General features: G+C 38.7%; 3 protein-coding genes across 5 annotated transcripts; 2 read left to right on the top strand and 1 right to left on the bottom strand.

The window, feature by feature from the left end:
- Positions 1 to 2706: 2706 nt before the first annotated feature.
- On the top strand, positions 2707 to 8758 carry LOC130968634 (uncharacterized). 2 transcript variants are annotated; one of them, XM_057894027.1, is made up of 11 exons: positions 2708 to 2981; positions 3218 to 6079; positions 6167 to 6265; positions 6408 to 6577; positions 6740 to 6808; positions 6888 to 7040; positions 7140 to 7303; positions 7417 to 7564; positions 7796 to 7918; positions 8018 to 8105; positions 8199 to 8758. In XM_057894027.1, exons 2-11 carry the CDS (start codon positions 3220 to 3222, stop codon positions 8417 to 8419), a joined length of 4095 nt encoding a protein of 1364 aa, XP_057750010.1. In that variant the 5' UTR covers positions 2708 to 2981; positions 3218 to 3219; the 3' UTR covers positions 8420 to 8758. The 2 variants fall into 2 exon arrangements, with proteins under 2 accessions (XP_057750001.1, XP_057750010.1); XM_057894018.1 differs by having other exon boundaries at positions 2707 to 2981; positions 3218 to 6265.
- Positions 8759 to 9658: 900 nt separating this feature from the next.
- LOC130968627 (uncharacterized) lies at positions 9659 to 10274 on the top strand. Its single transcript, XM_057894005.1, has one exon. The coding sequence runs from the start codon at positions 9753 to 9755 to the stop codon at positions 10197 to 10199; it is 447 nt and encodes a 148-aa protein (XP_057749988.1). The 5' UTR covers positions 9659 to 9752; the 3' UTR covers positions 10200 to 10274.
- Positions 10275 to 21003: 10729 nt separating this feature from the next.
- On the bottom strand, positions 21004 to 25389 carry LOC130968618 (homeobox protein knotted-1-like 4). 2 transcript variants are annotated; one of them, XM_057893992.1, is made up of 5 exons: positions 24575 to 25389; positions 23093 to 23213; positions 21679 to 22025; positions 21454 to 21590; positions 21004 to 21269 (listed from the first exon to the last, which is right to left on the bottom strand). In XM_057893992.1, exons 1-5 carry the CDS (start codon positions 25052 to 25054, stop codon positions 21236 to 21238), a joined length of 1119 nt encoding a protein of 372 aa, XP_057749975.1. In that variant the 5' UTR covers positions 25055 to 25389; the 3' UTR covers positions 21004 to 21235. The 2 variants fall into 2 exon arrangements, with proteins under 2 accessions (XP_057749975.1, XP_057749966.1); XM_057893983.1 differs by having other exon boundaries at positions 21004 to 21272; positions 24575 to 25387.
- Positions 25390 to 26799: the final 1410 nt, after the last annotated feature.

Genomic DNA, 26799 nt, shown 5'->3' with positions numbered 1-26799 from the left:
ATTTTTGGATACATCTCCTTCCACCCTATTGTTGCCAAGGCTTTGACCAACCATTCGACCATGTAAATGAGTATCCAACAAATTATGGGCCGAGAGATTTTAATAGATCCTAACTAAACTGTTTTCTGTAATTTTTTAGGTAGTCATAAAATTCAGTAGCTCTCCTTGGGCTCTTTCAGTAAGACCCCTAATATATAATATGAGGCTTGCTACACATACAAGTCTTTTTGACTTACAAGTTTTACAAGTTGCTACACATTAGAGTCTTTTAATGCGTTATTTAATTTCCAAAGCGCTACACTCACCGTGAATTATGAACGACTCCTCTTCCTCTTCCTCTTCCTCTTCCTCTTCTTCTTCTTCACTCACCGTGAATTATGAACAACTCATCTTCATCTTCCTTTTCCTCTTCCTCTTCCTCCTCTTCTTCTTCTTCTTCTTCTTCTTCTTCTTCACTCACCGTGGATTATGAACAACTCATCTTCCTCTTCCTCTTCCTCTTCCTCTTCTTCTCCTTCTTCTTCTTCTTCCTCCTCCTCCATGTATTTCTTCGTTATTCTCTTTGCCTTTTCATTAGTTGTTTTATTTGCGTTTATTACTGGTATTCTTGCTTCGTTTTTTTTCGATTTTCATGGTTTCTGAAATCAAGCTTTGAAATCGTTTTGAAGATAATGAAACTTCAGAAATACACCCAAACGATTATAGAAAATACACCCAAACGATTATAGAAAATACACCCAAACGATATTTCTTCGTTATTCTCTTTGCCTTTTCATTAGTTGTTTTACTTGCATTTATTACTGGTATTCTTGCTTCTTTTTTTTCGATTTTCATGGTTTCTGAAATCAAACTTTGAAATCGTTTTGAAAATAATAGAACTTCAGAAATACACCCAAACGATTATAGAAAATACACCCAAACGATTATAGAAAATACACCCAAACGATATTTCTTCGTTATTCTCTTTGCCTTTTCATTAGTTGTTTTACTCGTTTATTACTGGTATTCTTACTTCTTTTTTTTCGATTTTCATGGTTTCTGAAATCAAGCTTTGAAATCGTTTTGAAAATAATGAAACTTCAGAAATACACCCAAACGATTACAGAAAATACACCCAAACAATTATAGAAAATACACCCAAAGGACACTTTATGCATAATTCAGAACTCTTTCTCTTTCTCCACCTCATATTCTGCTGCTTCTTCTTCTTCAAAAATGATTTCAGAGCTTGATATCAAAAAATAATGGAAATCAAGAATAACGAAAAAAGAAAACAAAGAGAAAAGCACGTAAATGAAGAAGGAGAAAGAGAAGGCAAAAAAACGAAAGAAAAGAAGAAGAAGAAGAGGAGGAAGAGGAAGAAGAATGTGCAGTAAGAAGAAGAAGACGATGCAGTGAAATTGTGCAGTAACGGTTGAAGAAGGAGAAAGAGAAAGTAAGAAACGAAAGAAAAAAAAAGAAGAGGAAGAGGAAGAAGAACGTGCAGTAACGTTCAAGCGCGTTAATATAATAACTTGTAAAGACTTGTATAAAAAAATGCTTGTATATGGAGAATTTCTCATATAATATATATTTTAAAAATTATACATATAATGAAGGAAGTGAGAGTTAAACACACAATCTCTTCCATATAATAATTCAGAGTAAATAAGTAACTATTAAACTAGTTAATTAAATTAGTAATTTAGAGTATTTGTATATTTATAAAATTAACATAAGAGAAAAACTAGGAGCCAGTAGATTTTATAATTTTAGACATTAATTAGCCATCAATAATATTTTTAATGGTGTGAAATTGCATCTAATGGTATAGAATCATTCAATTTTTTTAATAGTTAAGTGCTGGCCAGAATTTAACAAAATTACTGACCATCTAGCACTCCTCTTAACATAAAATAAAAATAAAACTTATATCATTCAAAAACTTTAAGTACCAAAGTATTGTTTTTTAAGAATTTGATGATAACGTTATTTGTAATTTGATGTTAATTTTTTTTAAATTTTATTATTTTTAATTTAAATTTAAATTTGATTTTTTATTTTTATTTTATTAATATATATAAAATTTAAAATAATTAAATTTTATATTTATTTAAAAAGATTTATTTTTTATAAATAAAATAAAATAAGATAAAATTTAAAATTTTAAAATAATCATTAAAACATTCTCAAATCACAAATAAATTAAAATAAAATTTAAAAAAAATTTAATCAATAGATAAAATTAGAATAAAATTCAAACTCTATCATTCTTTATTCTTGCCAATCCTAATTGCATTCCCCACCTCCTAGGAGTGCTCCTTGGGATGGGAAGAGAGGATAAATGATCTCTATTGAGACTGAACATAGTACATGATCACACCATATCTATCTTGTTTTTAAATACTATAGATGTAGTCATGTAGATGTAGAAGTATAAATAAATAAATATAAATAAATCGATCTAAAAGCTTATAACAAAAATTAAATAATAAAAAGCCTTCTCTTTTATCTCATTCATGCGGTGCCGTTTTCAACTGTACTATTCTGCGTCATTTTCCCGGCAAAAAAAAGTGAGAAAATAAATAAAATTGTGTACCTACGTGGTTGCGAGATGATTGTTACGTAGTACCAACGGACCAGCTCCAACTGAATTTCATAGGTGACGCATTATTTAAAAAAGAAAAAATAAAAACAGAGATTCTGAATCCATTGGAGGAAGCAGGGGGTGTCGAACTTGATAGAGAAAGAAACATCACTCCATACAGAGCTCGGATAAAATAAAATTAAATAAAATTAAAAGAAGAAAAAAGAAGCTCTTCCGGATAGGAAGGGAGAGTAGAAGTTGATTGCTTACGCTTGTCACGCTCTCCTCTTTCTATTTCTATTTCCATTTCCATATTCGGACTATGCCCTTTTCCTTCTATTCTCTCTCTCTTTTTCTTTTTTATTTCATTTTTATCTATTATCACTCTTACTGCAAATCTTCAATTCATTTTCTGGTACTCTCTCTCTTTCTCTCTCTCAATTTTCCCCCAATTTTGCTTAGTAGGGTTTTAATCGCACTCACCCAATGCACTATTCGATCCACGACCCTTTCTTTATTCCATTCATTTCATCCGCATTGCTTCTCATATCAATCTCTCCGTAACTCTTTTTTTTTTTTTTACCTTGACTATTTGTTATTTATTATATATCTATTTCGTTTTTTTTTGTTTTTTTTTTTTTGTGTGTATAGGTATGGCTTTTGATCAAAATTCCGTAACAAAAGATCTGCGTCCGCTGAATGTAGCTACGACCTTGGCTATGGCGGAGGAGCACTTCGTTTCACCGCCGACCACCGCCACAGCCACCACACCTCCCACGCCCAATTCGGGTCGTGAAATGGGAAGCCCCGGCACGCCGCAGGTACCTCTTTTCTACTCACCTACAGTCTCTGACGGCGCCACCCTCGTTGGATTGAGCTACGGGAATGTGCCCTCCACCGCTGGCACTACGTGGTGCTTACGTCCCGCCATGTCCATTGCCCATCCCAATGCGAACCCTGCCATTGGGTTTAATTATGGTCATAGTTGTTGTAATAGGGTTGCACCTGGCAATGCTACTTTGAATTTGGGGAACTGGGTGGGGACTAATGGCGCAATGGATAAGGCTTGTAATGATGCTGGTAATGGTTTTCCTGCCTACGGTGGTCTTAGGATTAACAGGGTCGTTGCCAACGCCACTGATCAGGCTACTTATGGCCATACTGCTGGCCACCGGGCTGATCATGTTGTTGAGGATGGCGGCGGTAGTGGTGGCGGCGTCGATGAATCTGTTTCTGGGAGGAAAGTGAAGTTCTTGTGCAGCTTTGGCGGGAGGATTTTGCCGAGGCCTAGTGATGGCATGTTGAGATATGTTGGAGGGAAGACTAGGATTATTAGTGTTAGGAGAGATGTGAGGTTCAATGATTTGATGCAGAAGATGGTTGATACTTATGGGCAGCCTGTGGTTATAAAGTATCAGCTCCCTGAGGAGGAGCTTGATGCACTGGTCTCAGTTTCGTGCCCCGATGATGTTGAGCATATGATGGAGGAGTATGAAAAGTTGATGGAGAGGTCCCCTGACGGCTCTGCTAAATTGAGGGTTTTCCTTTTTTCTGCTGCTGATCTTGAAATCTCCGGCGGGATGCACTTTGCAGACTTGCAGGATAGCGGTCAGAGATATGTCGAGGCCGTGAATGGAATTGCAGATGAGATTAGTATTGGAATCACTAGGAAGGAGAGCGTTACAAGTGCAGCCTCAACTCAGAATTCTGATTTGAGTGGCTCGGAGACCCTTGATAGTTTAATTTCTGGTGATGTAAGTGCAGTGCCTAAGGGAAATGTAGCAGCTTCTTCTGACACTCCTTCAAATTTGATGGCTTCTGAGGCCAGTGGAGCTTCTGCAGTTTTGATGGGCATGTCGGCTGCTAGGACTCCAACCCACGCACCATATTTCCATAATGAGGTCGACCTTGAGAGGTCTATACCTGCTACAATGTCTCAGCAGTCAGTTGGGTTGCAGCAAAGTGGAATGGAAGTTCCATATTCTTCACCTTATTTACAGCCCTTTTTTGATTTGCGCCAGGAAGTTATGAATTATGCAGATTATGTCCAGATGCCTCCACAGACAGGGTTTCGAAATGCTCAGCTTCTAGGGAAGACAGGGCAAGTCTTCACTCAACCACAGTTTCATGATAACAATCCAGGTTCAGCATCTCATCAGGTCATTCCTGGCATGCAAATGACATTTACTCAACAAGGCATGCCTTCTCATGTTGGTGTGACGTCAAATGTCGTCCAACCACAACCTGTGATGCAACTACAGCAAAATCGTTCAGAGCAGTATAATGATGAAAATACATCAGGGATGAGAATTTTCCAGCTTCCCACTGAGCAAGGTTACAACACTTACCAGGTTCCAATGAATCGAGTCCCTTCTGTCATCGTTGGAGGTAATTATGGCTGGGTTCAGGTTCCTTCACAAGATCAAGTTGTTTACTCTGATGGGTTATTACCCCAACAACAGGTAATGGTCCCTGAGAAAAGCCAAAGAGTGGAGGACTGTTCATTATGCCAAACAAAACTGCCTCATGCACATTCCGATTCAGTGGTTCAAGATCAACATATTAATGGTGCAGGATCAATTCCTGATTCAGTCCCAGCTTATCATAGTCTCCCCACGGAGGACAACTCAAGAGCTCAAGCTACAAACAATGTTATGTCAAGGGAAGGTATTGCTGAACAAGTGTCCCAGGCCAAACCACAGGTTATTAGAAAACCGGAGTCCCCAGATGGACTAACTTGTACTGAAAAAACTGCACCTCCTCAAAATCTTGAGCCACAACCTGAGGGAGTTAGAATTTTTACGCAAAAGCTAGATGGTTCTGATTATCCTAGAAATTCAACTATGTACGAAACAATTGGAAGGACAGGGGGGAAACAATGTCCAACACTGTCTCCAATTGATGGGCTCATGGGAAGTTCACCACTATCTTATATTGATGATGTTGCCCACCGGCATATGTCTCCAGTTGAAAACTCGAGTAAACAGGATGTGTTTGTGAATAAAACTGGCCATAACAATATTTCTAGAGTTGATGGGAATGGGACAGCTACACAAACTTCAGAATGCATGGCCCAAGGATCTCCAAAAGAATATACTACTGAGCTTTCTGGTGTTGTACCAAAGTCAGAGTTGGTGGATAAGATTACACAGGACCATCTGAAACCTATTGATGGAAGGATGGACACCCTCAACGTACGCATTCCTGAAGTTCATGTGAGTAATGATCGCTGCTTTCAGCCGGTTGATAAATCTAGCGGGGTTGCTAGGGTTCCTAGTATGCTGCCTTCTTCTAGAGAAATTTTGTATGCCCATAATTCTAGGCCAGGGGAATACAATGAGGTTGCACAACACCCTGTTTGGGGCATTCCTGGTTTGAATCATCAGTCACAAGTAGCAAACCACCACAAGGATGAAACAACTTCATCAATATCACAATCTGTAAGGTTTGGAGATATTCAGGATTCGACAAACTCACTTTTCAGCAATCAAGATCCTTGGAATATACAGCATGGTACCTTCTTTCCAATTGCTAGACCTAACAAAGCTGTTTTGAAGAAAGAAACCTATTCTCATGGGCATGACTTTGGTGAGTTTCCAGGCAACTCTGGCGAACAAAATTTAGGAGCACAATTTGATGATGGCCTCTACCAGTCTTTGAAACAGCATTTACCTTTAGAACATGTTCGATCTGCCAAAGGTATGTATGTAACATGTGAAAATTTTGATACTTTTACCTCTTTTCCCTTTGTTTGATTTTGTTTTTCTTTCTGTTTTTAATATCATCTATGGCTGTGGAGCTATCAGTACATGCCCATTGTGTTTTGGTTTATTTAATGAAGGTTCAGCAGAAGATCAACAACTACAGGCTGTTGCTGAAGATGTAGCAGCTTCTGTTCTGCACTCAAGAATTCCTTCAAATCCTGACTTGCATGCAAGAGACAATATGTACCTTGAAAACACAGAGGATGGTGAAGATAAAAACAATCTGATAGATGTTTCTGAAACTCAGGTGATTATGATTGCATATTCCTCGGTGTTTGTATACTCATCTTTGTTGTGTAGCTGCAGAAATTGTCTCTAGAATAAATTACTTTCTCCGCCTGTTCCCCACTGCTGATTTATTAGTATTATTATGATTATAAATATAAACATATATTTTTTTCCTCTATAGAGCATCAAGAGCAAGCAACCAGAAACGACAAATTTTGGCTTTCCAGCATCAGATGTTGGAGGATTGCAGGTTGATTGTCTTATTGGTTATATTTCATCTTCTATGCCAATTCAGCTTACCTAGCACCTTCCACTTGGAACCTTTGTAGGTAATAAAGAACTGTGACCTTGAAGAGCTTACAGAATTAGGATCTGGTACATTTGGGACTGTGTATCATGGAAAATGGAGAGGCACTGATGTTGCAATCAAGCGGATTACTGATAGGTGCTTTGCAGGAAAGCCTTCAGAGCAAGAGCGAATGGTTTGCTTTTCATTGATAATGGTTTTGAGTTCCCTTTTCCCCTGCCCTTTTTCCATGACTGACGAAATGGTTTACATTGATCATCTGTTTATACATCAGAGAGCTGACTTCTGGAATGAGGCAATCAAGCTTGCTGATTTGCACCACCCAAATGTGGTGGCATTCTATGGTGTTGTCCTTGATGGCCCAGGAGGTTCTGTGGCAACAGTAACTGAATATATGGTTAATGGTTCTCTAAGAACTGCCTTGCTGAAGAATGGGAGGTAATATCTGCATGCTTTTCTCTATGTGTGCGCCATATCTTGATTCCTTTGCATTAACCTGATTTGATGTTTTTCCCGAATGATAAGTGTTTGATGCTAATACGATCATACAGGAACCTTGACAAGCGCAAGCGACTCTTGATTGCAATGGATGTGGCCTTTGGTATGGAGTACCTGCATGGAAAAAACATAGTTCACTTTGACTTGAAAAGTGATAACTTGCTTGTGAATCTCCGAGATCCCCACCGCCCAATATGCAAGGTTTAAATGCTTGATATATCATTGGAATTTGACTTCAAAGCTATGCTTTATTAACCGTCCTTTATGGCCTGAGTTTTATTTTCACTAATTTTAGGGCCTTTAGTACTTCGTTTCATGTATGAGTATAACATAGCTTAACTTTTAGCATGGAACAACTAATTACAAATCTGACAATGGCCCTTCCTTTTAGAGAAATAAATTGTTCTTTTACAGCTTTGCTTCTGATATCAGGTTGGTGACTTGGGTCTTTCCAAAGTGAAGCGTCAGACACTGATCTCTGGTGGTGTGAGAGGAACTCTACCTTGGATGGCTCCAGAGCTGCTGAATGGGAGCAGTAGCCTTGTTTCGGAGAAGGTTTATACTTTATCTGACGAACCATTGATGTATTTTGATACTTTCTTCGTGTTTTGTACTCTTTGAAATTGATGCTTGTGCATTGGCATTTGGTCTTAGGTTGATGTTTTCTCATTTGGTATTGTCATGTGGGAACTCTTGACTGGAGAAGAGCCATACGCTGATTTGCATTATGGTGCCATTATAGGTAATCCGCAGTTTGAATCCACACACTAGATTTAGCTACCTCACTTTTCAGTTATTGAGCCGTTGCATCATGGTTATTCCAAATGTAATTCAGGTGGTATTGTGAGCAACACTTTGCGCCCTCCAGTTCCGGAATCTTGCGATTCAAAATGGAGGTTGCTGATGGAGACTTGCTGGTCCTCAGAACCATCGGAGAGACCTAGCTTCACTGAGATTGCCAATGAATTGCGATCCATGGCAACCAAGATCACTGCCAAAGGTCAAGCCCAACAGCAGCAGCCACCCTCTTCCTTGCAGAGCCAAGTGCAGAAATGACTAATTCTCGATTTCTCTGGTTTGTGTTCCATCCAATTATTTAACTCTGTCAACGCATCGTGTGCAATACTTATTGATAGGGAAGGTTTTGTTGGTTCAAGGAGTTGATACACCAAGGCTGTTAGGGGCTATCAGGCATTTAGCTATATTGCACTTTTATCTTACTACATGATACAACTCTTTAAGGGGAACAATATAGAATTATTCATTTCTATTTTGAAAAAGAAAAATATATGTTCACACTTTGATAGTGCTTGTAAATACGGATACTGTAAAGACTTGAACATTTTTAAACCATCGGTATTATTTCTTTTAATTAATTACTACTCCTTTTAATAAGGGTGATGGATCGTTATTTAATGCTTTACAATTGTGCGGAAGTCCGTATCTCAACTGTGCTTGTTGTTTTCTTCCTTTGTTTCCTCTATTATAATTGAGCTAATTTATGATCCAATAGACTCAAATCTCAGGTTTGAGCTCGACTCACTAAATTCATAAGCTCAAGATATCTACTTTAATAAGTTAGTTTGACTCAGGCTTTCTGTTTTATTCTTTTATTTTTGTTCTTGCACTTCCAGTTGTAAGTGATCGTGTTCTTCTCCTGGAGAATAGGTCAATTTTGTTACTAGACTGAATCAAATAAAAGGATATGTTGAAAAAAAAAAAGGAAAAGATTGCTCGGAGAAAAATTCCTCCTGTTTGTAAGTAGAGGCGTTGGAGCAAAACATGGAAATTCAACTTGGTGTGCTTTGGTTAAATTTGCGTTAAAATACTTTTTCTTCAATGCAAAAAACAATAAATAATCAACTAACATAAGATTAGAAAATACCAGCACAGTCGCATATTATAGAGAAAAGATTTTTTATGGGCCGTAGCTATTGGGCTTAACTTTTGAACCCATTTTGAAATTATTCAATTTTTTCGTCGTAAGAAAACATTGCGTAATTTACGCGGGGAGGGAGAACGAACAACGAGTATCACACCACACCACACACCACCCCTGTTGAGATTGAAGTACTCGTAACATTACTTCACTACTTGGCTACATTTATTTTGACGGCTAATTTATTTATTACATTTCATGATTTGAGTAATGTGAGTGTATAAAATGCGGAAGAGATCGCGTAATAGAGTAGACTTTAAAATAGCATCTCCGAGAGTACCTCTATCTTTTCATTGGATATTTGCTTGGAACCTTCTAATTCAAACTTCAAACATGTCTCCTACGCTTTCTTTGACTTTTCTTCCTCTTGCTTCTAATCATCACCCTCTGCCATATAAATCCTTCCTCTAATAAACAAAGCAACGCAGCCACACACGAATACCAAGAAACATGGGTTCTTACGAGGGAAGACCATTGGTGATGGAAATGGAGCACGATCGAGGTTTTGAAGGCCTGGAAGATGGTAGCGGATGCGGATGCGGATGCTTTCGTAGTCTCAGCTTGAGGTGGTGGCGCGGCGGCGACGAAGAAGGTAAGCGTTTACTGGCGGAGCAAAAGGGCGTCGGCGGCGAAGGAGAAGCATGGATGATGGAAAAGTTAAGGAAGGTGAAGGAGGCTTCGGAAGTGATTGCGGGTCCAAAGTGGAAAACTTTCATAAGAAAGATAAGTGGGTATGGCAAGAAGCATCAAAAGCAGAGGTTTCAATATGATGAACACAGTTATGCTCTCAACTTCAATAGTGGAGCTCAAAGCGAAGATGAAGATCACATACCTCCAAGTTTCTCAGCCAGATTTTCTGCTCCTATTCCTGTTGGTCGCCGCCAAAATGAGTCATGATATTAATATAAAATTCTCTGTATACTAATTTTAAGATTCATTCATTCAGTAAAATTTGTTCACATGTTATTCGTATTTTTATTCAACTCAATATGTAAACATCACTATATTCTTTTTGTTCATAATTTTACGTGCTACCTCTTGATCAGCAAAACCAGTTGCACGGTGTTTGCCTTATTAACCGATAGAACAGATTCAATTCAAGCCATTAATGGAAGATAATGAAAGAAAACGATTGCGTGAGAAAATTAAAAGTAAACGCGTTGTGGGGAACCACTTGTTCACAAAATGCTCATTTATTCTTTTCTTTTGTTTTATGCCAAGTCAAAAACAAATAGCTTAGATAAATAAACCTGAACTAATTTTCTTTTAATTAATTACATATTTTATAACGGATACACTGAAAATTTTCCTACTTGCTAGATCTTTTTCTTCACTTATTATAGTGGAATTATGAAACTCTACTTTACAAACTGTTTATACTCAGGCCTAACGACGGGGTCCAGATCCAATAGTACGTAAAAGTCCAATCCATAAGATTGGTCATCCTCCGCAAACCGACCTCCCCGTAAGAGATCAGGTTCGACATAGGTTCTGCCATAAAGAAGTCGAATATTAGTTGGCAGATAACACTTATTCAAATAAGTAACTACCCCTAGAATCTCTCAACCCACTTCCAAAAGTCAAATCTTAACCTCCCTAAGATAAAGAGACGGTTATCCTCCTTAAAAGATGGAACCACTCCAACGGTGGTTATGGGTTCACCACTATAAGTACACTGACAACTCTTAGGTATTCCTAAATTCCCATACTCTCTAAACCTGCTGAGACCCTTGTTAACTTAGGTATCGGAGTATCTTTGCAAGTACCACCTCCTTCCCCTTCCTTCACACACAAGTCGGACAAAGGTCTCACGCGCGGGATCAAGCTTGAAGGCCTCCTTTCCAAAACGATTGGGCCAACTGTGCGAGTCCAGTTCATCAACCTCCGGTTACCCAACGTAACATTGGCGTCGTTGCCGGAGACCCGAGAGATTATCAGTCGATGGCGGACAACTCACCCGAAGATGGCCACGCCACGACCGATTCAGAACAAGAAAATCTGAACACAGAAAACAATGAGGCGGACATGACTTTCTACCAGGAAGCGAATGACCAACACAAAGAGGGTACCTCTGGGATAAAAAACCCAAAGGTAAATTCCTCTGAAGGGCGTGAATCAGGAAAAGAAGGACCGCCCCATGCAGCCAAGCTAATGGGATTGGTCCACGGCCACCAAGGACGTTTGGAGCATTTAGAACATGAATTAGAACGACAGCGAGACCCGGAGAGGAATCTAATGGAAGGGATAGAGCGACGAAAAGAGTTAGAAGAAAAACTCTTGAAGCTAGAATCTTCCCTTAAAAGTCGAAACTCTCGCAGTGACCGAGAAGATTCACCCTTGGGGGAAGACGACCCGTTCAGTGAGGATATAATGAGGGCAAAAGTTTCCAGGAACTTCAAGAGCCCTGATATGGACCTCTATGACGGGACCACGGATCCAAAGCATCATCTAAGCAACTTCAAGAGTCAGATGTACCTGGCCGACGCTTCTGATGCCACTCGCTGCAAAGCTTTTCTGACCACCTTGACGAAAGCAGCGATGAAATGGTTCGACAGCCTTCCTCCAAGGTCGGTCACGAGCTTCGACGACCTCTCACAGAAATTCCTGATGCGGTTCTCCATCCAAAAAGACAAGGTCAAACACGCGCCGAGCCTCCTGGGTGTGAAACAGGAGGTTGGAGAGTCTTTGAGAAACTACATGGAAATGTTCAACAAAGCGTGTTTTAAAATTCAAGACCTACCCACGGAGGCAGTAATCATGAGCCTAGTAAATGGACTCAGGGAAGGCTCCTTCTCCCAGTCCATATAAAAAAGGCACCCTACCTCCCTGAACGATGTACAAGAAAGAGCTGAAAAATACATCAACATGGAAAAAAATGCTAGACTACGAGAGCCGAATTGGCGGCCTGGACACCCTCACCTCTCGAAAGAAAAAGAGAGAGAATCCAAGAAGAAAGAGGAGATCGGCATGGAAAAGCCGAGGAGATATCACTCTTATACTCCTCTGAAAGTTTCCCTAGTCGATGTGTATAGAGAAATTTGCCACACTGAAAGGCTTCCACCCCCTAGGCCCATCAAGAACAAAAAGGGGGAAGTCGTAGCGACTACTGCGAATACCACAAGATGTATGGCCATCCTACAAATGACTGTTACGACCTCAAAAACGTGATAGAAAAGCTGGCCAGAGAAGGTCGGCTCGACAGATATCTCGTAGAAAGGTCGGACAATCATGAAAAAAGGAAGCGAGATGACAGTGATCAAAGAGACCCACCACCACAGATCCCAGAGAGACATGTGCACATGATCTCAGGGGGATTTGGAGGGGGAGGGCTCACCAAGTCATCTCGCAAGAGACATCTAAAGCGGGTCTACCAAGTCGGGAACGAGACTCCTGATCTCCCAACCATCTCATTCACCAAAGAGGATGGGCAAGGGATCATTCTCGGGCATGACGACCCGGTGGTGATAACCATGATCTTGGCAAATGCCAATCTCCACAGAACCTTGGTGGACCAAGGGAGCTCGGCTGACATCCTCTTCAAGCCCACATTCGACAAGTTAGGGTTGGATGAAAGGGAGCTAAAAGCTTACCCAGACACCCTGTATGGACTAGGAGACATGCCAATAAAGCCACTAGGATACATCCCCCTCCACACGACCTTTGGAAAGGGAAAAAATTCCAAAACTCTGAGCATCGACTTTATCGTCGTCGATGTCGGGTCAGCGTATAATGCCTTGATCGGCAGGACTACCCTAAATCGGCTCGAATCAGTGGTGTTAACCCCTCACCTTTGCATGAAATTCCCGACACCTAAGGGAATAGCGACGGTACGGGAAGACTAGAAATTGGCAACAAAATGCTACAACAAAAGCTTGAACCTCTGAGGAAAGAGCAAGGAAGTTCACACCATAGAGCTCGGGGGGATAAAAGTTAAAGAAGAGCTACGGCCACAACCGGGGGAAAAACTGAAGAGGTTCAAATCGGAAAAGAGGAAGGGAAAAATTCCAACATAGGAGCCAGTCTAGATGGAGATTTAAAATAGAGGCTGATAAAGCTCCTGCGAGATAATTCCAACCTCTTCGCTTGGAAAGCTTCCGACATGCCAGGGATAGACCCTCAACTCATGTCCCACAAGCTTTCAGTACACCCCGGATCACGACCAGTACAACAGCGCAGGTGAAGGAGCAAGTACAAGCCCTCTTGGAGGCCGACTTCATCTGAGAGGTCAAGTATCCAGCATGGCTAGCAAATGTAGTACTGGTCAAAAAGCAAAACGGCAAGTGGAGGATGAGCGTCGACTACACCGACCTGAACAAGGCATGCCCCAAAGACCCATATCCACTTCCCAGTATTGACACCCTAGTAGATGCGAGCTCAGGGTATCAGTACTTGTCGTTCATGGACGCTTACTCGGGATACAACCAAATTCCGATGTATAAGCCGGATGAGGAAAAAACCTCATTTATCACACCTAGAGCAAACTACTAATATGTGGTAATGCCTTTTGGATTAAAAAATACTGGGGCCACATACCAAAGGTTGATGAATAAAGTATTCGCTCACCACCTTGGCAACTTAATGGAAGTCTAAGTGGACGACATGCTGGTGAAAACCAAGGAGGAGACCGACCTCTTGACAGATCTCTCACAAGTTTTCAACACCGTAAGGTTACATGGGATGAGACTAAATCCTGCAAAATGTACCTTCGCAGTGGAGGCTGGAAAATTTCTAGGATTCATGCTAACACAAAGGGGGATCGAAGCAAATCCCGACAAGTGCAAAGCTATTCTAGAAATGAAAAGCCCGACTTGCTTAAGAGAGGTTCAACAATTGAACGGCCGACTCGCTGCCCTTTCCAGATTCCTGGCGGGATCAGCACTAAGATCCCTTCCACTATTCTCTCTACTAAGAAAATGATGTCAGTTCGAATAGACTCCAGAATGTGAAGAAACATTCCAGGAGTTCAAAAGGTTTTTGAGCCAGCCTCCAATTCTGACCCGACCCATAGTTGGGGAAGAGCTCGTCATGTATCTGTCAGTAGCAGACAGAGCTGTAGCATCAGCTCTAATACGGGAAGATGAGGTCGGATAGCATCCTGTGTACTTCACCAGCAAAGTTTTACAAGGCCCTGAACTAAAGTATCAAAAACATGAAAAATTTGCATACTCCTTAGTAGTAGCCTCACGGCGATTACGGCCGTATTTCCAAGCACACACGATAAAGGTGCGAACGAACCAGCCCATGAAGCAAATCCTTCAGAAGACGGACATTGCGGGCAGAATGGTTCAATGGGCAATAGAGCTCTCCGAATTCGACTTGAAATACGAAACACGGACGGCAATAAAAGCCCAATGCCTCACCGACTTCATAGCAGAATACGCAGGAGATCAAAAGGAAAAATCCACTACATGGGAGTTATATGTAGATGGGTCCTCCAACAAAGTTGGAAGCGGTGCAGGTATAATAATGATCAGCGAAGGGGGAACGCAAATAGAAGTCTCCCTCAAGTTTGAGTTTCCAGCTTCCAACAATCAGGCAGAATATGAAGCCTTGATTGCAGGATTAAAGCTGGCATAAGAAGTTAGTGCAACCTAAGTAATGGTATTCAGCGATTCTCAGGTGGTGACTTCCCAAATAAATGGAGAGTATCAAGCCAAAGATCCCAACATGAAAAGGTACTTGGACAAAACCTTGGATCATCTTAAGCGCTTTGAGGAGACTGAAGTCAAGCATATAACTCGGGACCTCAACAGCAGGGCAGACACCCTCTCCAAGCTTGCAAGTACCAAACCAGGAGGGAACAACAGAAGCCTAATCCAAGAAACTCTCCCCGAACCCTCTGTGGTCAAAACGGAGGCTGTTCAAAGTCGCCGGGTTAGACCTCGGGTGGATGAAGCCCTTAGTCGAATACCTGAAATTCGACATCCTCCCCAAAGAGGAAAAAGAGGCAAAAAAGATCCGGAGGAACGTACAAAACTACACACTGGTAAAAAATATCTTCTATAAAAGGGGAATATCGACACCACTTCTAAAGTGCGTCCCGACCCCAAGGACAACCGAGGTGCTAGAGGAGGTGCACAATAGAATCTGCAGGAACCATCTTGGGGCTAGGTTGTTAGCCATAAAGGTAATCCGAGCTGGGTTCTACTGGCCGACCTTACAAAAAGATTCCACAGAATTTGTGAAGAAGTGCCAACCATGCCAAATGCATGCAAACTTCCATGTAGCTCCCCCCGAGGAGCTCATTAGTATAACTTTTCCCATGGCCTTTCGCAAAATGGGGGTTGGACTTGCTAGGACCATTCCCCCAAGCGCCGGGGCAAGTAAAGTATCTAATAGTGGGAGTGGATTATTTCACAAAGTGGATAGAAGAAGAACCATTGGCCACCATCACCGCTCAGAAAAGTCGAAAGTTCCTCTACAAGAACATTATCACCAGATATGGAGTACCTCACTCCATCACTACCAATAATGGCACTCAGTTCACCGACTCAACCTTCAAAAACCTGGTAGCCAGCATGAAGATCAAACATCAGTTTACATCGGTGGAACATTCACAAGCAAATGGACAAGTCGAGGCAGCAAACAAGGTCATACTGGCAGAGTTGAAGAAAAGGTTGCAGGACGCAAAGGGAGCCTGGGCCGAGGAGCTCCCACAAGTACTTTGGGCATATCGGACCACACCTCAGTCTGCCACAGGAGAAACACCATTCCGACTTGCTTACGGTATAGAAGCCATGATACCAGTCGAAATCAACGAGCAAAGTCCAAGGGTGAGCTTCTACGACAAGGTTGGAAATATACAGGGGCACAAAGAAGAACTTGAGCTACTCCCCGAAGTCTGAGAACAAGCCCATATTAGAGAAGCAGCATTGAAACAAAGGATGACAAACAGATATAACAAAAAGGTCATTCAAAGAAGCTTCGCCACAGACGATTTGGTTTTGATCAGAAACGACATAGGAGTCAACAAGTCCGGGGAAGGAAAGCTTGCCGCCAATTGGAAAGGACCATACAAAATTAAAGAGGTCTTAGGAAAAGGCTACTATAAAGTGACCGACCTAAACAGCACCGAGCTACCTAGGTCGTGGCATGCTTGTAATATGAAAAAGGTACTATAGTTAAAAGCGAACTCCACTCCCTCATGTACTATTTTCCCAACTTCATGGTTTTTTTTTCAAAGAAAGGGTTTTCCTGAAGGGGGATTTTTAACGAGACATCAAAGTGGGGACTAAGGGGCAACAAAAGTGTCAAAACCCTTAGTAGCAAAAAGTACCTTTACAAATAAATAAAGATCTTTTTCCATATCTCTTTGCAAATTCCATTTAATATTCTCACTCTCTCCACAAAACGCACCGACTTAAGCTCGACAAAATGTGAAAATCTCATGAACTGACCTAGATGGTCGTCAGGATAAAAAGACGAGGTACAAGTCGGTGTAAAGAGGTTATAAAAGCTGATCATGTAATAACTCGGAGGCCAGCCGACCTATGAGTCGGAAAAACCCGATAAGAAACGAAATACGTTGCAAGAATAACCTAAGTTACGAAAACTCAATAAAAAAGAATTGAGTACGATGAATATCAAAAAGAGATAAGAAAATCTATCGAAAAACCAAAGGCAGAAACTGTCCCCAAGTCTTAAGAAAAACTTAGACAAAGGATAGCCGGCCAAGATAAAATTTCTCCAAAAAATAAATGATTTTTCGACGAAAAGAAAAAGATCAAAGACAAGGTTTTTTCAAAACCTAAAGAGAAAAGCATGCAGGTCAACATGAATATAACCCAAAACTCTTATCCAAAAAAGGAAAATTTTAATTTTGTTTACGGCCACAATGGGCTAAGAAGTGTTAGGAAACAACCACCACAAAAAAAAGCATAAAAAAATTGTTCAAAAAAAGGAGGACCCATAGGCCGGGCTCCCATATAGCCATCATAGATTAATTAGAAGAAGGAACGTCACCACCATCAATAGGAAGATCATCAGAGCCAGGAGGAGCAATCAGAGCGCCATCAGGACCGGGGGGAGAAGTCAGAGCAGCACCAACGGAGGACGGGGCAGGATGATCTGAACCCTTCTCGGAAGCCTTCGAGGAACTCGGGACGTTTCCTGGTCGGGGAAGAGATTCTATTATCCTCTGACCCCGAGTTTTTAGCTCGGATTCAGATAGAGGTCGGGGAGGAGAAATAATAGCCCCATCAATCACGACCTTATCAGGATCTAAAGGAGAGAGATCCAGGTCGGGAGCAATAACCCCATTCTGCTCCTTAAAGATCCTCCACGCCTCCTCAGCTCCCTCAGCAATGGAGTCCTCCAGCTCCACATAAGCATCCCGAGCTCTCACCAAATCCTTTTTCACCTCCACAAAGTCCTGGAACAAGTTCGAATAGCTCTGCTCCGCTTTCTCCCTTAGACCCTCTGCCATGGCACACCGGCCCAACAATTTTTTCTCCTCCTCCCGGAGACTATCCCTCTCCTTCTTCAACCCAGCGACTTCCTCCTTCAACCTCTTCTCAGCTTCTTGATATAAAAGAATCATTCCCTCTAGCTTCTCAACCCTCAGGGATGAGCCCAAAGAGCTGAGGGGAGTCTTCTAAAAAATATCCAAAGGCTTAGTACACACCCCCGCCGCCCTAACACTCCCCTAAACCAAAAGATTAAGGTGGTTTCGAACGGAAGCATCATCCATACTTATACGAGTATGAGGATAGATGTAATTCCGAACAAATTGAGGTGCATTAGACTTTGCCTCACCCTCAAAAGAAGAGCTAGACCCTGAAGTCTTGCGCTTCTTCAGCTCTGTCTTAGGGGAAGATCGAAGAGGAGGGGAAGGAAGAGAAGAGGTGGAAGAGGATATGACAATAGGTCGGGAGGGGGTCCCCAGGTTGTGAGGAGGAGGAGGGCCAGCAGCCCTGGCACTGCCAACCCTAGCGCGAGACCTCGCCTTGCCCTCCTGAACTCTCTGGTAAGATTCTCTGTAATTCTTCTTCGCCATCTCTGCAAAAAACATTAGATAATAAAGTTAGTAAACAAGTCGGAGATAAACAACTCGGACAACCACTCGACAAAAAACATAAACAAACAAATAGGACGCTACATAAATGGGCCTGGACAAAGGTCGGAGACCCCTGGAGGAACTTTTTCGTATCCAGATAGAGGGCCTCCCCCACGCTTCTCGGAAAAACCCCACAATGGCCACCTACACCTCGTCCAAATTATCCAAATTATATTTTTCACAAGGAAAGGCCTCCAGTCAGTATAAAGAAAAGCAGGGAGAAGAATTTTGGTCCAGAAAAAAAGGGTGGCGACCCTCAACAGATCGCACTTTAAAAAAGAAATTTTTGAAATCTTAAAAAGATTCATCAAAGAGGGTGAAAACTTTTCAACTTGTATAGCTCAGAAAGACACCCATTGTTGTTTGTTATTTTGCCCACTAAAGGACTTGGTCATGTCAAAAAGGAAAAAGAAAATTCTCAAAGAAGTCAAAAAAATTCAGGGCATGGCTGATAAATTTTTAAAAAACCTCAAGAGTTTGGGTGAAGTTGGGTAGGGGCTATCCGACAATGAGATAAAACGGCTATCTCAAAGTCGGAAAAAGGAAGAAGAACGTCCAAACGAGTGAAAAAACTCTCATACATAAAAATAAAATGAGGGTCTTCCTTAGAAGCTCTTTCAAAACAAACCCAGTCTTCTGGACCCGAGGCTATCAGTTCATATCTCGACTTATCCTCATCAGAAGCACAAATCCTATGGCGCGTACGAAGATCGGTAATATAGTCAATATCTACAAGGGGTTCTTCCCCAAGAATAGTAACATCTACCCATCGAGTGAGAGATTCTACAGTTTACATCTTTTTTCTAAAAAGAAAAGGATCCTGAAACCTACAAAGGGGAAAGAAAAAAGGATCAAAAACAGGGTCTCTAAGGGGTCTGGGGTTAGATCCTTGACAAAACAGAATCACTAAACCTACGACCAACACTCCTCTCAAATAAAAAACATGCAAATAAAAACAGTTATAAAAGAGGAGAAGAGAAAAAACTGACTTTTACTTTCGAAGGATCGAAGGTGCAACAACAGTTGATCGAAGAAAAAGGAAGCTTTCTTTCAGATCAGAGTGTGTAAGTGAGAAAGTTTTCAGAAACGAAACAAGAAAAGAGAGGGAAAAGCATTTATAAGCATGTTAGGGGCATAAAGGTAAAACGACACAACCATTTAAGAGTTGCACCGTTACCAATGTAATCGCCCCCGCGTATAAATGCTCAAACCTCTAAGAGACGCGACGTTTCATTAGATGCGACGATTAAAGAAATTTAAATCACGTCGGCTCCCGAAAATCACGTCGGTTCTTCAACAAGTCGGCTACAACCCCGAGTTAAATGCTCGAGCTCAATTCGCAAAGGAACTTGGACTCGAGTAGAGGCACTATTCATACCCAGGCCCAACGACGGGGCCCAGATCCCATAGTACGTAGAAGCCCAATCCACAAGATTGGCCATCTTTCGCAAACCGACCTCCCCGTAAGAGGTCAGGTTCGACATAGGTTCTGCCATAAAGAAGTCGGGGACGAAGATTAGTTGGCAGATAACACTTATTCAAATAAGTAACTACTCCTAGAATCTCTCAACCCACTTTTAGGAGTCAAATCTTAGACTCCCTAGGATAAAGGGACGGTTATCCTCCTTAAAAGGTGGAACCCCTCCAACGGTGGTTATGGGTTCACCATTATAAGTACACTAACAACCCTCAGGTATTCCTAAGTTTCCATACTCTCTAAACCTACTGAGACCCTTGCTAACTTAGGCATCGGAGTGTCTTTGCAGGTACCACCCCCTTCCCCTTCCTTCACACACAAGTCAGACAGAGGTCTCACGCGCGAGATCAAACTTGAAGGCCTCCTTTCCAAAACAATTGGGCCAACTATGCGAGTCCAGTCTATCAACCTCCGGTTACCTAACGTAACACAAACTATTTTATATTGTTTAAGAAAAAATGTTATGCGCATATAAAAATTAAGTATTAAATTTATTATTAATTTTATTTTATATAAATATAAGTGTTATTTAATATATTTTAATATATTTTTATATTAATGAATGATTTTAATATATATATATATATAATATAATATAATAATATAAAAAATATATAAATTGTACTTAAATACAAACTCTTTTTCTAAAAGATTTTCACCTACAAAATAAATAAATCTACAACTTTTAAAGTGAAATGATATGAATAATATTTAAGAGAACACTAGTGGATCAACATTTTTAGTAAAAAAAAAAATAGAGAATTAATTAATATTAATTTAAATATAAGACAAAAATAAAAATATAATTAATTATCTTATATTTTTTAATATTTAAATAAATAAAATAGACGAAAGTGTGAATATAACACACCAAGTAATAGACTAGCAATTATGCACATTCTTACTGGGAATAGAATTCACCAATAATATTATCATCAGGTTCATAGAATAGACTTTGCAGCATATATGCTCATATCATTTATTTGTTTACCAGCTGGATTGTAATGAATTTCTCTTAGTATACTTAAACTCGTCAATTCCATCCTAAATTGCAATAAAATGATTTTTTTTAAAGATAAAGAGGTAGCCAGAAATATGAACTATATAGTAAGTATTATGCAGGAGCATGCTCTACCCAGCCAATACCCATGAAATCGTTTGGATGGTGCTATCATAAAGGCAGAAAATATATATAGTCATATATGTACATCAATATTAGGGTTTACTGTGTTTAAAGCAAAAATATTCAAGAGTGATATATATCCCCTTTTACATCCATATCAGTAGCCCTCGGACGTTAATTAAGGTCTAAGAATCCCAGCAAGCAATCCAAGACTAGCATTATAATGTTATAGATATATATATATATGTATGTATATATCTTAATTTCCTTTTGGTTCATCACATGAAGCTTTGGTTACTGCTCTCACCTGCACTGCTGCATTAATTAATAATATTCATTCACTACAGCAATCATCACCATATATAAACATAACTAACATGATGATTACTAGATTAGGATAAACTTGCGGTGAAAACTCAAATGCAGTTATCTTCGTGTAAAGTTGATACTTGAAAGTCGTTCGATAATTTAACTAAATGCAACTAAAAATATATACCTCTTGCGCTTGGTTTTAGAGTTACTAGAGGAAGAGGGGTTAGTATGCCAGTTCCTTTTCCTTTGATTTATGAACCAATTATTTATCTGCTTTAATTGCAATCCAGTTTCCTGCACCAGCCTGGCCTTGTCTTCCTCCTGAAATAAGTAAGTTGAAATTATAAAACACACTGATTAATTAAGTAGGGTAGAATTAATTAAGGTAGGTTATTAATTAATTAATTACAGTAGGGTAGGGCCATTTAGAATGTGATTGCCACCAAGCTTTGAGAAGGGAGGTGGTGTCACCAGGAAGCTTGCCAGCTCTTCTCTTGCGGAGAATCTCTTCACGGATGTCAACGATCTTCTCCTTGTAACCCTGTTTGAGTTCATGCTTCAGTTCATGCCTCACTCGCTCCATCAACGATCTTTCACTCTCAGTCGGCACAAGAGGACCAAAACCAAGACTATCAACACCGTCAAAGCTTCCTTCGTAAAGGTTCCCCCCGCCGCCGCCGCCGCCACCGTTGCTCTCCGCTTGCTCATCTTCGTCGTCCGACATTGTTGCTCCCGTTCCTTCCCCAGGAGATACACCTGCTCCATGTTCCTACACCTTTAGGGTTCCCTCAAACTAACCGGAATACATATATACTTTCACAATACACATTTCATTTTATGTCTTTGTTTTTTTTTTTTATATATATATATAGCAAATAGAAGAAGGTGAATTCTATATTACCTATAAGAGAAATGTTATTTATACACTAAAATCAGTCATTAAAATCATCTATCAATATATTTGTGTATAAATATATGTGTGGTTTAATTTATTTTTATAATATATTTATATTTTAGCATGTATTTTATATTAGTGGTTGATTTTGATAGTTAATTTTAATATACACATAACATAACCTACTTATAATACGTGGTGTGTAATTTTTATTTAATTTATTTTTTATAATAAATTTTAAATATTTAAAAATATTTATTTTTATATTTTTTAAATTAAATATTAATATTAATTTTTTTAATAAATTAGACATTACTTTTTAAATATTATAATAATCACGGTAAAATAAGTTGAATAGATAGTTGGTATATACTATATAGTACATTTTATTACTCAACAATTTTTTATCTTTTTAATATTTTTGATAATTATTTTTATCTAAAAAATTAATTTTTTTGTTATTATTGATCAAAATTTTAATAATATAAATATTGGATAAATAAGTCTCTAATAAATTTTAGTTTTAAATGATTAGATAAAAAATATAATTCTAAAACAAATTACACTTTTAAAATGATAAAAAAAAAAGCAAATTGTTCTATAGATTAATTTGTCAATACTTCAAAATATTTATTAGAAATTAAAATGTCTGGAGATAAAAATTTTGGTGCAGTTAATTTTTAGTAAAATTGATAGCTGAGAATCATTAAATAATTTAATTAAATTTTTATCTAACGGCTCTCAATTATCAACTTCATCTAAAATTGACTACATTTTAGTTCCATCTTTAACTTTTATTAGAACTCATTTGAAACTTCTACAAAATATTAGTTGGATACTATTAACTCAAGTATAAGAAAAATAAAAAGAACAACTGTTGATAGTTTATAATTGGGATGAGTGTGATGATGCTTAAATTAAAGCTTACCGGTCAAGCTTTGTAGAGACTGCTCGAGATCCCAACAAGCCATCACTGCTTCCATGGCATGAACACGGACATGTTGCTGCAACTGTTCCTTGAACGCACATAGCAGCAGAACATAATGTGTCTACAAATAAAAGTACAATCAAACCTTAAAAAAGGATCATCGTCATCATCATGAATACAGCATTATTCTTCAGAAGCAACCAACACAATGAATTTAGAACTGGAAAGAATTATTACTTGCTTGTTGCTTGTATTATATTATATTGCTACATGATTATTACGATCATATCATAATAATAAACCCCACAAAACCAAACCTCTACTGATGAATATTAATATAAGATTTTGATATCCACTTTTCTAACAACACTACTGAAAGAATCAAGAGCTAAAAAGGTTTGAATTTTTTTTATCAATTGCATTTATTAAAAACTCATAGCTTTATATATATACATCAATCAATGCTTTATAACACCTTTTCAGATGCTGGTTAGTAAAACCATATTAATATTAAACTATGTTAGTTGCACACTACTAACAAAAATTGTGTGTCTGTTTAAATACCTACTACATAATCTACTATATATTATTAGACCACATTGTGAATAATTATATTCTAGCTACTCACCCAACAATCCACTAATCCACTTTTTGTCCACCTTTCTGAATTTGAAAATGCTTAAAGTGATCACAAACTTAATTTTGGCATGAACAAACATTGTTAATAAAAGAATTCAATATTACTAGTAACATTAATTATTTTATGTAGTTGGTAGATTGAATCGGCAGTGCCATATGGTAGGGGACAAATAATACCATAACCGGTTAATTAATTTAATTAATAGTTAGTACGTACCGAATCAGCAAGGTCCCATACCTCTCTCATTAATGTACTGCCAGAAACGTACGTACATTTGATATGAGGGAAAAAAAAAAAGCTTGAAAGAACTTCGTAATCATCGATCGAAAGCTTAAAGTTCAGTTTCAGTATACAGGTAATAATAATCTTTGAACTTATTCCATTATAAGAATTTAGCAAGTGAGCCATCCAATTTTCAGAGAAAAAGAAAAGTGAACCATGGAAAAAGACCAACATGTCAACATTTAACAGAAAAGATTCCATATAAATTAAAGTCATAAAGTCTGCAGCATTATCGAAGGTCTAGGAATTGGAGAAGGCACCATCATATAATTAGAACCCTCAATCGTTGTCCAAAATTAAATTAAATTAGATTCATTTATTCACACCCACCTTAACAAATATCAAAATCCCCATCACCGGATAAACCTCAAGCTCAAAAAAAAAATTAATAATAACAGACATGAAAGGTAGTAGGTCTAACCGTCTAAGTTTGGTAGAAGCAAAATAGTAATTAAAAAAAAAACACAGAAAGGGTTTGATATTTAAGAGCAAAAAGAAGTATTAGGTTTAAATTTGATAGAAAAAAAAAAAAAGAGAATGATTACTATTATTATTATTACCATGAAGTGATCGAGCTCCTTGTCATCAACGACAGGGTTTGCGAGGGCAGAGTACTTATCAACGACGCGCTGCGACTGCTGCAACTGCGCGTCGATCCGTGGAAGCTGGTCAACCGGCGTGGCGATTCTCAGGCAAGAAACATGAGCCGACAGAAGCTGGTCGTACAGCGGGTGTCCTAAGATGTCTGCTTTGTATTCCCTCAATTCATCCGACGATTCGAAACTTGTGTTCCGATCCATGCTCTTCTCCGTCGTCGTCGCTGTCTCCGGTGGTGGTGGTGGTGGTGGTTGCAGCTGGTGCAGGAAATTCTGCTGCTGTCGATGATGATGACTGCTAGGGTTGTTGAGCCACGTCGGCGGCGCAACCACCCCCGCCGCCCTCTGCTGCTGCATGTCCCTATTCTCTGCTGTTAGTTCTTGCTCCTCGGTGAAGCGCTGAAACGCTATCTCGTGCTGCATATGGTGCTCGTGGAAAGCCATTTCCGTTCAATTCTTAAGCCCTTCTTCGTCTTTTCAAATTATTACGATAATTGCATTTGTTCTCGATTATCGTTTTAATAGTTTGCACTACTGAGATCCAAACTCGGCATGAAGTCAAAGAGGGGAAGTTTCTAGCTAGAGAATTTCTGCAGTGAAGACTAGAGAGGAGTGGTTGTTGGTGGTGGTGGTGACGATGAAGATAGAAAAAAGATGGAAGAGGTTTGGAGAAAACACTTTTTAAGGAAAAGCATATACAGAGTGAAAGAAATAAGTAATAATAATGCATCAAATTTACTTATTATTTTTGTGCATTAAGTCCACTACTCCTTCTACTTTTTGTTATTATTATTATTTTTTGTGAAAAGCCTATATATGTTCAATGAATCTTTTGTTATCTTCTCTCCAATGATAATAGATAATAATGAGTCAATTTAGTGTTTAAAAAGGAGAAATTATTAAGTATAAGTAACACAGCTCTAAGGGTTGACACAGAGATTAATCCAACGGTGGGATTGGTGATAACGTGGTAGGGTTTGTGGTGTGAGGTGATTGGTGATTTCCTCTGATAAAGACAAAGATCCATTCATCAATGAAGTAGGAGAGGCAGCTACATGACATATGTATTATTAATTTTTATTCGTTTATACCTACAACAAATTAAAATAAATAATAGTAATCGTTTTTCTTTAAGCGAATTAAAATCCATTTGTGTCAATTCGGATACCCTACTTGTTACATAGATTAAGATATCGTGTTCAAAAAGGCTAAGAATGAAACAGCATTACGTTGACGTGTTGTTTTATCTTTAGAGGAAAGATCACGGGGAGTGCTAAATGGGTAATTATATGGGTATTAAAATAGGCGATTATAGGGGAGGCTAAGTGCATGGTAGGGATTGGGACGAGAATAGAAAATAATATTAAGGTGGAAAAGGGAAAAACAGAAACAAACCTTTGAGGTCCAGCAAGGAAGCCCCTTTGTGGTGTTGATGGCAGATATTTACTTTACTAGTTAGTGCTACTACACTACACATACATACACTACTGCTGGGAAGAAGTGACATCTTACTTTTCATATCTTGCCTCTTCCCCTTCTGTGTGCCAGGCATCGTTTTCGTTTTCAATCAGACCCTTTACCGTACAATGCAACAAACTCGAGAAAATCCTATTTAGTATTTACACCTCCAAAATAAATAAGTAAAATTACATTTTTTCTTAAATTTCAATATATATATATATATGGAGAAATTTTAGAGAATTAATATATATATTAACCAATATTTTTATACTTAGCAAATAATTGGAATAAAGGTCTAATTTAACTTTTACTAGTATTTTTATTCGTAATAACATTACAGAAATATAAATCTTTTAAAATTATATTGGTCCTTGTATTATAGATTATGGCACAAAAAATTTATAGCATTAAACTACTTTTATAAAAAGGTCGTAAGGGAGAAAAGTTTCTGTCGACTAAAAATATCAGGGTCTCCGTAGATAAAAAAAATTAAATAATAAGATTTTTAGTTATTATTTTCATATGAAAGAGTTTAATTTTTTACTAATAATTAATTTTAACATTCATTATCTAAAATTTAAAAGAATTTAATGTGTATATTTTTATATTTAATTAAGTGTTAAGTTTATTGCACAAATAAAAATAGTTAATTTTTATGCTTACTATTTAAAAATAATATTTTTTTCTCTATATATGTATATAAAAATATAATTAGATATTAGTATAAA

This window comes from Arachis stenosperma, chromosome 1 (assembly GCF_014773155.1).
Source record: "Arachis stenosperma cultivar V10309 chromosome 1, arast.V10309.gnm1.PFL2, whole genome shotgun sequence".
Taxonomy (NCBI): domain Eukaryota; kingdom Viridiplantae; phylum Streptophyta; class Magnoliopsida; order Fabales; family Fabaceae; genus Arachis; species Arachis stenosperma.
This window is presented reverse-complemented; position numbering and strand designations above follow the sequence as displayed.